At 39.1% G+C, this 12231-nt stretch overlaps 1 protein-coding gene across 1 annotated transcript; it reads left to right on the forward strand.

The window, feature by feature from the left end:
• The first annotated feature begins 5368 nt into the window (after positions 1-5368).
• On the forward strand, positions 5369-9461 carry LOC145045374 (uncharacterized). Its single transcript, XM_078993714.1, has 5 exons — positions 5369-5687; positions 5853-6412; positions 6666-7358; positions 8013-8412; positions 9367-9461. The coding sequence occupies exons 1-5, from the start codon at positions 5369-5371 to the stop codon at positions 9459-9461; spliced, it is 2067 nt and encodes a 688-aa protein (XP_078849840.1).
• Positions 9462-12231: the final 2770 nt, after the last annotated feature.

The following is a 12231-nucleotide window of genomic DNA, read 5'->3' on the forward strand; positions in this document are numbered from 1 at the left end:
TGTCTTCTAGCAGCTATGGTATTGGTCAGCGAGACTTCAGTAGTGTGAGGTGAGTTTTCCTTCCAGTAGGAACGGGTCTACAGCCACAATGTCGGCCCGTGTTTAGTTAGCAGTAGTTCCGGACCTCTGTCCGATGCAGTAGTTAGATTGCTTGATGTCTTTGTGATTCAAGCATGTTTTGTGTTATGTGTTCCGGACTTCGGTCCGATGTAGTATGCAGTATATGTGCTTATGCTAGTTGATATGTTTATGCTATGCTATGTTATGCTCAGTTAGTTTCTAGAATTCAGTCCGATGCAGTTTCCGGATTTCGGTCTGATGCAGTGGGTGAGGCCCAATATGGGCTTTATGTGTTATTGTATGGTATGTGGTAGTTTGGGGGAGCTTACTAAGCTTCGTGCTTACAGTTTCAGTTTTGGTTTCAGGTACTCAGTTTTCAAGAGAGGAGCTCGGGAAGATTGCAGTGCACACACCATTTTCTCATCTTGGGATGTTTATACTCTGATATACTTTACAGTTGTTATAATATTTTGAGATACACTGCTTATGATTTTTATATGAGGTGCTTTTGGGATGTTACAAACATCCTTTGTTAATCGCATCCCTCAGTATCATCCCTGCCAAAAATCTTCAATCGAACACCTTAAGTTTCACCGTCGCCCTTATTTTATATTGATAATTTTTCTAAATGAAATGTTTCCAGAGGTAGTTGCTTGATGGAGTTGGATCGCAACAGGGTTAAACTTTGACTTTTATTTGGTGAAGGCTTGTAGTAATTGGCCCTATGGTTTCAATTTTATGAGTTTGGTCTACAGATCCACGATGAAGGGGACGCTGGGAGTGGTTTATAGAGTTAAAATGGTGATCTTAGGTCTAGTAGGAAGTCACATAGAGGATCAATTGTGTCGACACAGAGGATCGACAGTGGTTGTATACCATCAGTGGTTGACAACTGATGGGGAGGGATGTCACGAGAGGAAGAGGGGGTTCCAGGAATGATGATTGGCTTCTTCATCTTCATCGGATTCTCCATGATGAGTGGTGTTGCTACAATCCAACATAAACTCAAGATGCAACCTTCTATCCCATTCCTCCCTTCTTCTCAATCCTTTTGCCACCAAATTCAACAACAATATGGTACTTTTTACCCTTTTCATCCCTTCTCATAGATTCTTTAATCTTTAAAAGTAAAACACTTATGAATGATTTCTATTGATTAACAGAATTTTGGTGTAAAACTTATAGCATAACTTATTGGATAATCAAACGTAAGAGTACCTAAATTATTTTTTTTGTTTCAATTATTTCGTGTCCAAGAAAACTCGAACCTGCATTCATACTCTAGGTAGACTCCAATGATTCATTTCAAAATCTTCGGTTTAACTTTAAAACCAACACTAGATGGTGTAAAGATTGTTTATTTTGATACATGTTCATTGTTGAACATGTGTGTTCATTACATTCATACATGTTCATTGTTCAACATATTTTTTCATTACTGAATATGTGTATTCATTAATGAACATGTAAGAACATATTGGATAATGTTAACGTATCCCCTAGGTGTTGAGTCTATTGGGTTGCGTCATGGGCTCGGTCCATAGCCTAGTTTGAATGCCGGTATTGGGCCTGTCCAGCCGTGCATAATTTTGTATTAGGGTTTAGTATATAAGCTGCATGCATGCAGACTTAGAGATTATTGCTTTCATTGTTTTTATTTCATATCTACTGTAAACCCTAGCTCGCCTCTACAACGGAAGTTCTTCATCGAGCTCTGTTGAGGCGTGACTTTGTTTTGAATCATAAGCATAAGTTTGATTCTGTTTTGTGTTCTTTCTCATATTGATCTTAAACTGTTTGATTACTTTTATCATACTTGTGAAAGATCTAATCGATCTAAGAGTTTTTGAACTCATCAATTGGTATCAGAGCAGGAGACTGTGTAATCCATACACACCTCTTCTGTCGAAGAAGTTCATAGGGTTTTAATTCCGCATTGATTGATATTTATTGAGTCGTCACTCTTTATTGACGTATCTCATTAATTGTTAATCCAACCCTAACGAAATATTACAAGTCTGATCTTTTACAGGTTATTGATCAAAAGTATTTACAATGTCCATGGACAATTCACAAACCAATCCGATCAATATTTCCAACAGCATAGGTTCTACAACAAGAATACCAATCTTGTATACGCAAGACTATGAAGTTTGGACGCATCACTTTGAAAACTACGTGATTGGATCGGAGGACAATGGATATCTAATCTGGGAAGCAATCACTTTAGGCCCATTCGCTCACTCAAGCACGTCAAAGATTGTTAAAACATAGAAAGAATACAATCAGATTGTTAATGACGTTAAAGACATTCCTCAGGATGAAAAAGAGAAGTTTCAGTGAAATATCAAAGCTCTACGGATGATAAGGTTTGCTTTACAATCGAATACATTTCGTTTGGTTAGTTCTTGTGCTACAGCTAAGGAGATCTAGGATAGATTGAAGGAATTATATTCCACAGATGAAGATCTGGAACACTGTATCCAAACTCTCTTATTATCTGAGTTTGGGGACTTTAAGCAGAAGCCTGAAGAAAAACTTGTTCAAACTTTCGATCGCTTCAATCATCTTTTAAGTAAGATGATAAAGCATGGAATTGAAAGAAAGGTAATTGAACAAAAGGTCACTTTCATGAACGGCCTCGTATCTGAATGGATGGTTGTTGTGTCAACATTAAAGGCTCATGAACAGTTCAAGTCTTACTCTCTGGCAAAACTGCTGGGTATTTTAAAATCCCATGAGAATTCTTTATCAAAGGAAACGAATGTGGTCTCGGGTCTGGGTTCTTTAGCTATTGTATCATAAGGAAAGAGTTTGGTTGAAGAAGAAGAGGAATTAGATCTTGCTGATTTTGATCTAAGCGGCGAAGAATACGCCATGATGGTGTCAAATCCCAGAAAATTCATTAAGAAGAAATTACCAGCCAACAAGAACCGAAACTGGAAGGGAAGTTATAGCGCCGAAAGGATCAATGAGGAACCGAAGATGGGATCAAAGTCAAAAGAGTCAAAGAAGGAAGCTAAAGTTAGAGGAGACTCAGGATTCGACTGTCATTACTGTGGAGGCAAAAATCATTTTGCTAAAGATTGTATGCTGAGAAAGAAAGAAGAAAAGACAAACGAAGAAGATGAAGAAGCGAGCCTCCTAAGAAGATTGGAGGAAATAAAGAAAAGAAAGTCTACTGTTAATACCTCTACCATGAATGCTTTGATTGTGTAGGGTACAAATAACTGTGATGAATTCGGCGGTGTGGAGGTCTGGCCCACAGATTCTAAGGATGACGAAGTAAGGAAGCCTACTCACAGAAAAGCTATGATGGAAAAAGCAGAACTGGCAACAGGAAGATGTTTTGTGGTGACCGAGGGGTGTCACAAATGAGAGGATACACAACTGATGGGGGAGTTGACGAAGAAAGAGAGCGAGCTGACATATGTTTTACTACCAAGCCTGTTAATGCTCAGATCAATGAATGTGATGAGTTGATAAAAAAGGTACAAGATATTCTTGCTTCTCTAAAAATACCTGCTAATAATTATGAAAAGGAATTAAATAATTTAAAGTCCAAATTCTCTAGCATAAGTAGCAGTCTCACCCAAACCCGTGTCACAAACTCTAACCTAACTGATCAAATTAGCAGGATTTCTTCAAAGAGTGAGGAACGAAGAATGTGGATCGAGCAGAAGGAAAAGGAGTTAATTAGATCTAAAGATGATTCTATTTATTTACAGAGAGACAATCTTAAACTTCTTAAACAGAGAAATGTTTTTTGTTTAATTGCTAAGAGACTCTATTTTAACATCACCCAGTTGCATCTTGATTGTGAAATAGGGAAGAAGATACATCGTATGATTTTGCCTTTACTTGAATTAAAGGAGGATGAATCCTACATAAAGTCCAAGGACCACAAGGACATGCTCAAAAATCTGTTAGATGAAAATGATAGATTGAAATTGAGAGCCGAAACTATACAAAAATTTGACTCCTTGAATGCCAATTTAAGTTCAGAAAACAAAATTGATGTTGAAAATACATCTGAACTTACTGAGGATGATGACATGAGTGAAATTTCTATAGAAGATTTTGTAGACTATTCTGAATTAGCCAAAAACAAACCCAAGTCCCATAAGAACCTAATTTCTGAAAACTCTGTTGAGTTTGCTCGTTCCTCTACTGAGAAGTCCAAGGTTCTCAAAGCTAAAGCTGTTGTGTACCAAAAGGTTCAAACCACTCCAAACCAAGTATACATAGTGCCGGGAATCACTCCACAACAAACTGCAGAGTTAACTGCTATGATAGAAGAAGATAATGTTGGTGGATGTGATGAATTTTTCTGGTCGGCCCCAATCGACAACGCAGACGAGACGAAGGGTCTTTCTTAGAAAACCTCATGGAGGGTAAAAGGTAGATACACACCTGAACCACTAAATAAGCCTACAAAGTATGATGTGCCGAGCACAAGCGGAGCTAAAACTCCTTTGGACGAATCTATGCAAACCACTAGTGATACTTCTTCAGCAAAAAGCGCATGATGTGCACATGCTTCAAAACGAAAGGACAACATTCACAGAAATCCAAAATAGGTGGCTGATCGTAAGCATCAAAGAAATCTGAGATATAAGAAGAATCTCTCAGAAAGAAAACAGTTTTGGAATTCTCAAAAACCTAATTTTGTAAGGATTGAAAGGAAGCAAAAACCACAAGAAGAATCAAGGAACCGAAAGGATGGGTTCGGTCCTTCAACCAACAAACCGAAAGGATGGGTTTGGTCCTTCAACCGACAAGAACCGAAAGGATGGTTTCAGTCCTTCGACCAACTAGAACTGAAAGGGTGGTTTCGGTCCAACAACTGAAAACAACCGAAAGGGCAGTTTCGGTCCATCATCCACCTGCAACCGAAAGGAGAGTTTCGGTCCCTCATCCTACAACAACCGAAAGGAGAGTTTCGGTCCCTCATCCAATGGAAAACGAAATTACAATTTCGGTCCTCCTGCTTGCAAGTCTGATCAACAAAACCAGGAATCTAATGTCTCTTCTAAATCCGATTCTCTAAATTCCAGTTCCTCAGCCAAAAACCCCAGTCCTCCTAAATCAACTAAAATTAAAGTTTTTACTATTAAAAGAAAAGATGAAACAACTTTGATTAAATGTACTTATATGGTTGATATTTCTCTTACTATTCCTTGTCCTGTAAAAGGCTCACAAGGACCCAAGAAACTTTGGGTTCCTAAATCTGCTTAATATTTTGTAGGTTATTCGTGACGAGCAGTTTGACGAAGAATGGTATATTGATAGTGGCTGCTCGCGTCACATGACAAGAAGGAAGGAGGAACTAAGAGAGTTTTGTTCTCTCAAAGATGGTGGTATTGTAAAATATGGTAACAACTCTTTTGGAACTATCAAAGGCTACAGAATGATCACCAATGGCGAGTTCTCCATAAGGAAGGTTGTGTATGTTGAAGGGCTCCAACACAATCTCATCAGGGAATCACAACTGGTGGTTGGTATCGGATTAAAAGTATCATTCAATGATGAAGGCTCAGAAATTGCCGAAAAGAGCTCAAACAACATTATGTTGAAATCAAAGCGAAAAGGGGAAATGTATCCTTTGAACCTCAATCCTATAAGAGGTAAACCAGCCGTATGGTTACTCACAAAGGCTCAATCCGATGAAAGCTGGTTATGGCATATGAGACTTTCTCATCTGAACTTCAAGGACAGAAATAAGTTGGTCTTAGGTGATCACGTTCGAGGTCTACCAGTTCTAAAATTTGATAAAGAACATCTCTGTGCAGCATGTGAAATGGGAAAGCAAATTCGGAAGAGTTATCCTTCAATTATCAATACTAAGGTGATAGAACCACTGGAATTACTGCACATTGATCTATGTGGTCCGTCGTCCATCGAAAGCATTGGGGAAAACAAATACATTCTAGTAATTGTGGACGATTTCTCGAGGTTTACATGGATTTTCTTTCTCAAGCAAAAGTCTGAAGATACCCCAAAGCTCATGCCCTTCATTAAAAAAATCGAGATGCAACTAAGAAAGGTCGTCTGTAATATAAGGAGTGACAATGGCCTGGAATTCAACAACAAAGACTTTGAAGGTTTTCTTGCTGAAAAAGGGACGACTCACAATTTCTCAGCACCCTATACTCCGCAGCAAAATGACATTGTTGAAAGGAGAAATCGATCACTATGTGAAGCTGCTCGTACCATGTTATGCTGCACGTCCTTGCCATTGTATTTCTGGGCTGATGAAATCGCGGCTGCATGTTATACTCAGAATCAATCATACTTGAATAAACGATTCTCAATTACTCCTTACGAGATCCTGAACAACCGAAAACCAAACGTGAAATTCTTTCATGTGTTCGGTTCAAGATGTTTCATTTTCAACTCCAAAGAGAATCGAAACAAGTTTTATGTCAAGGCAGATGAAGGAATTTTCTTAGGCTACTCCTTGAACTCCAAGGCGTATAGAGTTCTCAATAAACAACCGAAGAAAATTGAAGAAACATACTATGTCACTTTTGACGATAGTTATGTTAAGAAGCTGAAACCAACTGAAGATGCATCACATGACATATTTTTCGAAGAATGGTCAGGTTACTATCTCCATCTTGAATCTTTTCGACCAATTCATGCTCTTGTTTGATGAGCCTCAAAAGGCGATTGACTCTGAATCAACTGCAAAAGACAACAAAGTTGATAAACTGAAAGAGGTTATAGACAATGCTGCTAAGAAGATGGCTGAAAATCAATCCAAAGACACCGAAGACACAAACACAACCGAACCTTCTGGTGACCATCCTACTGTCCAGGGGGAGGGTTCCTCTACTCCTCATGATCAAGGTCCTTCATTCCAAGGGGATAACTTATCGCCAAATTCATCAAGCTCCACTGAAATTCTAGTCAATGAAGAAGATACAAATGCTAGTCCTGAACAGGGTTTATTCTTCGAGGGAGAGAACACCAATGTTGGTGATGATGACACCATGTCTGAACTAAATGAAGAAATTAATGTTGAACTGTATCCTATTTATGATCCAAAGTTTCCTCCACTTGTCAAATGGACCAAAGATCATCCGCAAACTCAAATTATTAGGGAATCATCAGAAAAAGTGTTAACTCGCTCTCAAATCAAAGCGAAACAGGCTGCACTTTTTTCAAAAGCAGAATTCTGCATGTTCAATTCATTCGTTTCTAAAATTGAACAAAAGACTGTCAACTCAGCTCTTGATCATTCAGACTGGGTTCAAGCCATGCATGATGAGTTAAATGAGTTTAAACGAAACAAGGTATGGTGTCTTATTCCAACTCCTAAGGATGCTTCGGTTGTCGGTCTCAAATGGGTATTCAGAAACAAGATGGACAAAGAGGGAAATGTCATTCGTAACAAAGCGAGGCTAGTCGTCAAAGGATATTGTCAGGAAGAGGGAATTGATTATGAAGAAACCTTCGATTCCGTGGCAAGATTAGAATATGTTTGTATCTTTCTTGTGTCCGCTGCTCGCAAGAACTTTGAAGTCTATCAAATGGACGTCAAATGTGCTTTCTTCAACGGTGAACTTGAAGAAACCGTATATGTTGAGCAACCGCCGGGCTTCATGAATGAGAAGTATCCCGATCACTGTTGTATTCTTGACAAAGTTGTATATGGTCTTAAACAGGCTCCCAGAGCATGGTATGAAACTCTCACTCATTTCTTAAAAATGTCTAAATTCAAACAAGGTTCGGTTCACCCAACCTTCTTTCGTAAGTGAGAAGGTAACCACCTTATGATAGTCCAAATTTACGTTGATGACATCGTCTTTGGCTCCACGAATCCTAGCTTAACAGCTGAATTCAGAAAGTTGATGGAAACTAAATTTGAGATGAGCTCAATGGGTCCAATTAACTTTTTCCTTAGATTAAACATTAGATAGGGACCCGAAGGCATTTTTATTAATCAGGAAGCATATACCAAGACTTTGCTAACCAAGTTTGGAATTATGGGAGACTCTAAAGTGAAAGTGCCTATGGCTTTTGGTACTAAACTCACACCATCATTGGAGAAACCAGCAGCTGATGTAACACTTTATCGACAAATGAGTGGATCTGTAATGTATCTCACAGCCAGTAGACCCAACATAATGTTTTCTGTTTTTTACTGTGCACGATTTCAAGCCAACCCACGAGAACCTCATCTTCAAGCCGTGAAGAACATCTTTCGCTATCTGAAGCGAACCTCCTCTTTCGGCCTATGGTATCCAGCCAACTCAAGATTCTTTGTTCAAGCATTTTCAGATGCAGATCTGGGTGGTTGTGGATTGGATCGTAAAAGCACCACAGGAGGATGCCAATTTCTTGATGGTAAATTATTCAGTTGGCAATCGAAGAAACAATCCTGTGTTTTGCTATCCACTGTAGAAGCAGAATATATAGCTGCAACATCCTGTACTTCTCATGTCGTTTGGATACAAAGTCAACTACGGGATTACGGGTTAAACATGAAGAAAATCCCACTATATTGTGACTCTGAAAGCGCAATTAGGATTTGTCACAACCCAGTGCAACACTCCAATACCAAGCATATAGCACTGAGATATCACTTCATCAAGGATCACGTCGAAGATGGTAACGTAGAAATTCACTTCATCAGAATGACTGATCAATTGGCAGACATATTCATGAAGGCCTTACCTGAAGCAAGCTTCAATAAGATTCTACAAGGTCTATGAATGATGCAAGTTGAGTCTGTACCAAAATTGCCTTCGCTCTCATAAAGGTAACAAGCGAAACAGAGCGAACCGAAATGAACCGAACGTTCGGTCTATTTTGGGTGAAGTTGGTCCATGAACCGAAATGAACCGAACGTTCGGTCTATTTCGGGTTCGGTCCTTCTAAACTCGTTCATTTTTTAAGGCATTCCAATTGTTCTCTTTTGTACATCTTTTCTTTACTTCTTTTCCACTTATAAAATTCCAAAAATATTTTATTTTTATAAAGTTTTTAAGAAATCCAAAAATATTTTTTTCTTTTGTTCAATTGATCAACTCTCACAAAATTCATTTTTTTTTGTAACTATGGCTCTTGATGGCAATGCTAAGGCAAGAAAATAGTTTTCCTAGTTAGGAGTCCCTAGAAGCATGCTGTTGTATGTTGACTAAAGCCTCGATAGATTTTGAGTGAAGCCTTAATAACATGATATATACCAATCGTGTTTTCCCAATCCAGCCTATCCGATTCACTCTAATCATGAGCTACCTTACTCTGATCATATTGAGTTTTGAGTTTTCTGCTTGGTCCTTCTTTTCTTTATTGCAGAGGTACTTTCGCTTCTTATACCATCTCCATCATCTTTCTCCATTATAATTCATTTCATCAATTTAACCCCTGAGACTCTCAGTCTTAACCACTGAGGTTTATGGTTATACCAAGTCTGTGTTCATGATCTTAGTTTCATGCTACTATGTACTAAGTGAAACCCAAAATTCAACACCATTAATGAATTGACGGTGAATTTAACAATTCAAGATCTTACTTGTTACCCTATGAAATCTCCTTTTTTATTTTGAGTGATCTTTATGAGTTTGCCTTTCACCAACGCTTCTCTAACCCTAAAAGATCCATTTTTTTTAGATTTCCTCATTCCCATGTCACTATAAAGTTTATCATACCTACTTGTTCAAAAGATCACAATGATCTCACAAGTACTTTATTCAGTTTCGGTCTTATTTTAAGTATCAAAATTATGAATTGAAGCAAAAGCCACCCTCTTTAACCTTTAAAAGAAGCCTTTCAAAACTTCTCAAAAAGTTATTGATCGTCATTCCATGGGAAACCAAGCAAGCACTTTAATGTCTCTCTTGACATTGAAGGAAGTGATTTCTGCCCAGAATCAATTGTTTTATGTCAGATTACGACATCACATATGATCCCTAAAATCTCGTTTTATTTCCATATCTTTTACACCATATGAACGAAAATTTTTAATTTTCCAAATTCTAGTTCTGATTCAGATTGATTATTAAAGCGCTAAAGGCACAGAGATTCAAGCGTTATAAGAAATGATTGGGATAAAGTGGATGCTGAATCAGCAGCTATCCAAACGTCTTGGCGATTTGAAAAAGTGAATTTTATGAAAAGGCGTGAAAAAGGGAAACAGTTTTTCTCTCTCCTGCGTCATCCTCGTCATGCCAACTATAGACCCATCAACTCAGGTGCTATTTCTGAGATACTCCAAGATTTCAGCCGGATTTTTCTCTCTCCTCATTGCACCTATAAAAGGAATTTGAAGGGTAAACTCTCATACTTTATCACTTCCAAAATTCTCTTAAAGAAACCCGGTGATTCTTTGCAACTGTTCATTATCTTTTTCAAGCTACATCAATGGCAAACTCATCATCAGTTCACGATACTTCAGTTCGTCAACCTCTTCTCACCATCAAACCCCACCAGAATCTGATCATCGATCTTACGCCATTCATCTATGAGCTGTATATGATGTATGTGGTTAAGTGTCTCAAATACTCACCACTCGTCGACGCACTGACTAAAGTTGAAGTTGTTCCCATGTCGTTCTTGTCTCTTTTCTACTCTACTGCTTTCTATGACAGGATTAATGAACGCATTCACTTTGAACTCCACAATGAGAATACCTCCATCTCCAAGCATCGATTATGTGCCCTAATTGGTCTTTCTCAAGATTCATCTCTGGTAAACCCTGAATCCATTACAATTGGTCAATTGTTTTCCATGTTCTATCAGATGGGGTATACTGAAACCCTAACCACCATTACGAAGTTCAAGAAGTCCTGCCTTCCTCCTCAATGGAATGGCATTTTTACGTTGTTGTTCAAGGGACTGTCTGAGAGAAGCGACGGCTCCAATGGCGCAAGCAAATCCTTCATGACGGTACTGTATGGGTTGTACCATGGGATTGACCTAGATTATGGGTCCATCATCTGGCAGCAGTTGGTTCAAAGCTTGGTTTCTTCATCCAGGCATTCTGAGATTTCATGTGGGCGTTTTTGGTTTATCATCACCCAATGGGCAATGGACCGCCTTCGTGTTCCAATAATGGAGGACTCCTTGCTCTCATCCATTTCTACCTTTCATACGACGAAAATCATTGTTACTGATCCATCGAAGTTTTCATTTATTGGATCCATTCCTAAACCAATGCTCAGTCGTATTTCTGAGTCGAGTAATGTTCTAAAAGAATACAGGAAGCATCCATCTGCTGGCCCAATAGAGCTTACGCAGGCAATGGTTCGGTCCATTGAAGAGGCTGACAAGCCAGCCAAGAGGGGCAAGAAGCCTGAAACACAGAAGGGTGAACAGGTCACTAAGCAAACCAAGGGGCAAACCCCCAAGAAGCGAAAATATGATAAAGCTGCCCCTTCTCAGGATCAACTGAAAAAGCAAAAGAAGCCCGCTCGGCGACTTATTTTGCAATCTTCAAGCAATACAGAATATGTCCCTCCTAAGCACAAGAACGCTCCTCCATCGGAATCTGAGAGCGAAAGCTCAGAAGAAGAGGCTTCGGGCCGAGGTGATACTCTGTAACAACCCGAAGTTTTCAATCGCCGATAACCCATTCTACCCGTATAACTTGTCGTATATCAAAACGCCCCGATGTCGTTTTTGGGTTAAGTTAATTAAAGTTATATGTTTATTATCATCCAATGAGTGTCCAAACCCTTTAGGAACTCATGTATTTAGCCCAAAATATTTATTTCATGAGTTTTAAAAACGTCCCCGCCGGGTTACGGTAACTTAATCGGGTGCAACCTAAAGCCCCATTTAATGTCGGTATCGGGTAGAATTCCACCTTGTCCAAGTTTTAGGACCTATATAAATGTGTTTAAGCACCCATTTGAAGCTTTTTCTTCCTCTCTCTACTCTCTCTCTAACCTCTCTCCTAAATCCAAAGTTTAAGGGTCCAAAACTCAAATTTAAGGCCTCAAATCTCTAAGGTACTTTCCCTAGCTTGTTATGTAACCTTCTTTGTAACACCCCCCTCTGGCACGTATCACAATATTGTCCGCTTTGGGCCACTCGGCACGAGGACTTCCCAGGGGGTCACCCATCCTAGTACTACTCCCGCCCGAGCACGCTTAACTGCAGAGTTCTTATGGAATCTGCTGCCCTCACGGCTTTAAAACGCGTTGTGTTAGGGAAGGTATC

This window comes from Lactuca saligna, chromosome 5 (assembly GCF_052625555.1).
Source record: "Lactuca saligna cultivar CGN05327 chromosome 5, ASM5262555v1, whole genome shotgun sequence".
Taxonomy (NCBI): domain Eukaryota; kingdom Viridiplantae; phylum Streptophyta; class Magnoliopsida; order Asterales; family Asteraceae; genus Lactuca; species Lactuca saligna.

Bases quoted from the DNA above. Each gene is read 5' to 3' on its own strand.
- LOC145045374 (XM_078993714.1), top strand. From the start codon at position 5,369: ATGACAAGAAGGAAGGAGGAACTAAGAGAGTTTTGTTCTCTCAAAGAT. The intron at 6,413-6,665 runs GTGAAATTCTTT...AAGAATGGTCAG, and splicing joins TGAACAACCGAAAACCAAAC to GTTACTATCTCCATCTTGAA. The intron at 7,359-8,012 runs GTATGGTGTCTT...TTTATTAATCAG, and splicing joins ATGAGTTTAAACGAAACAAG to GAAGCATATACCAAGACTTT.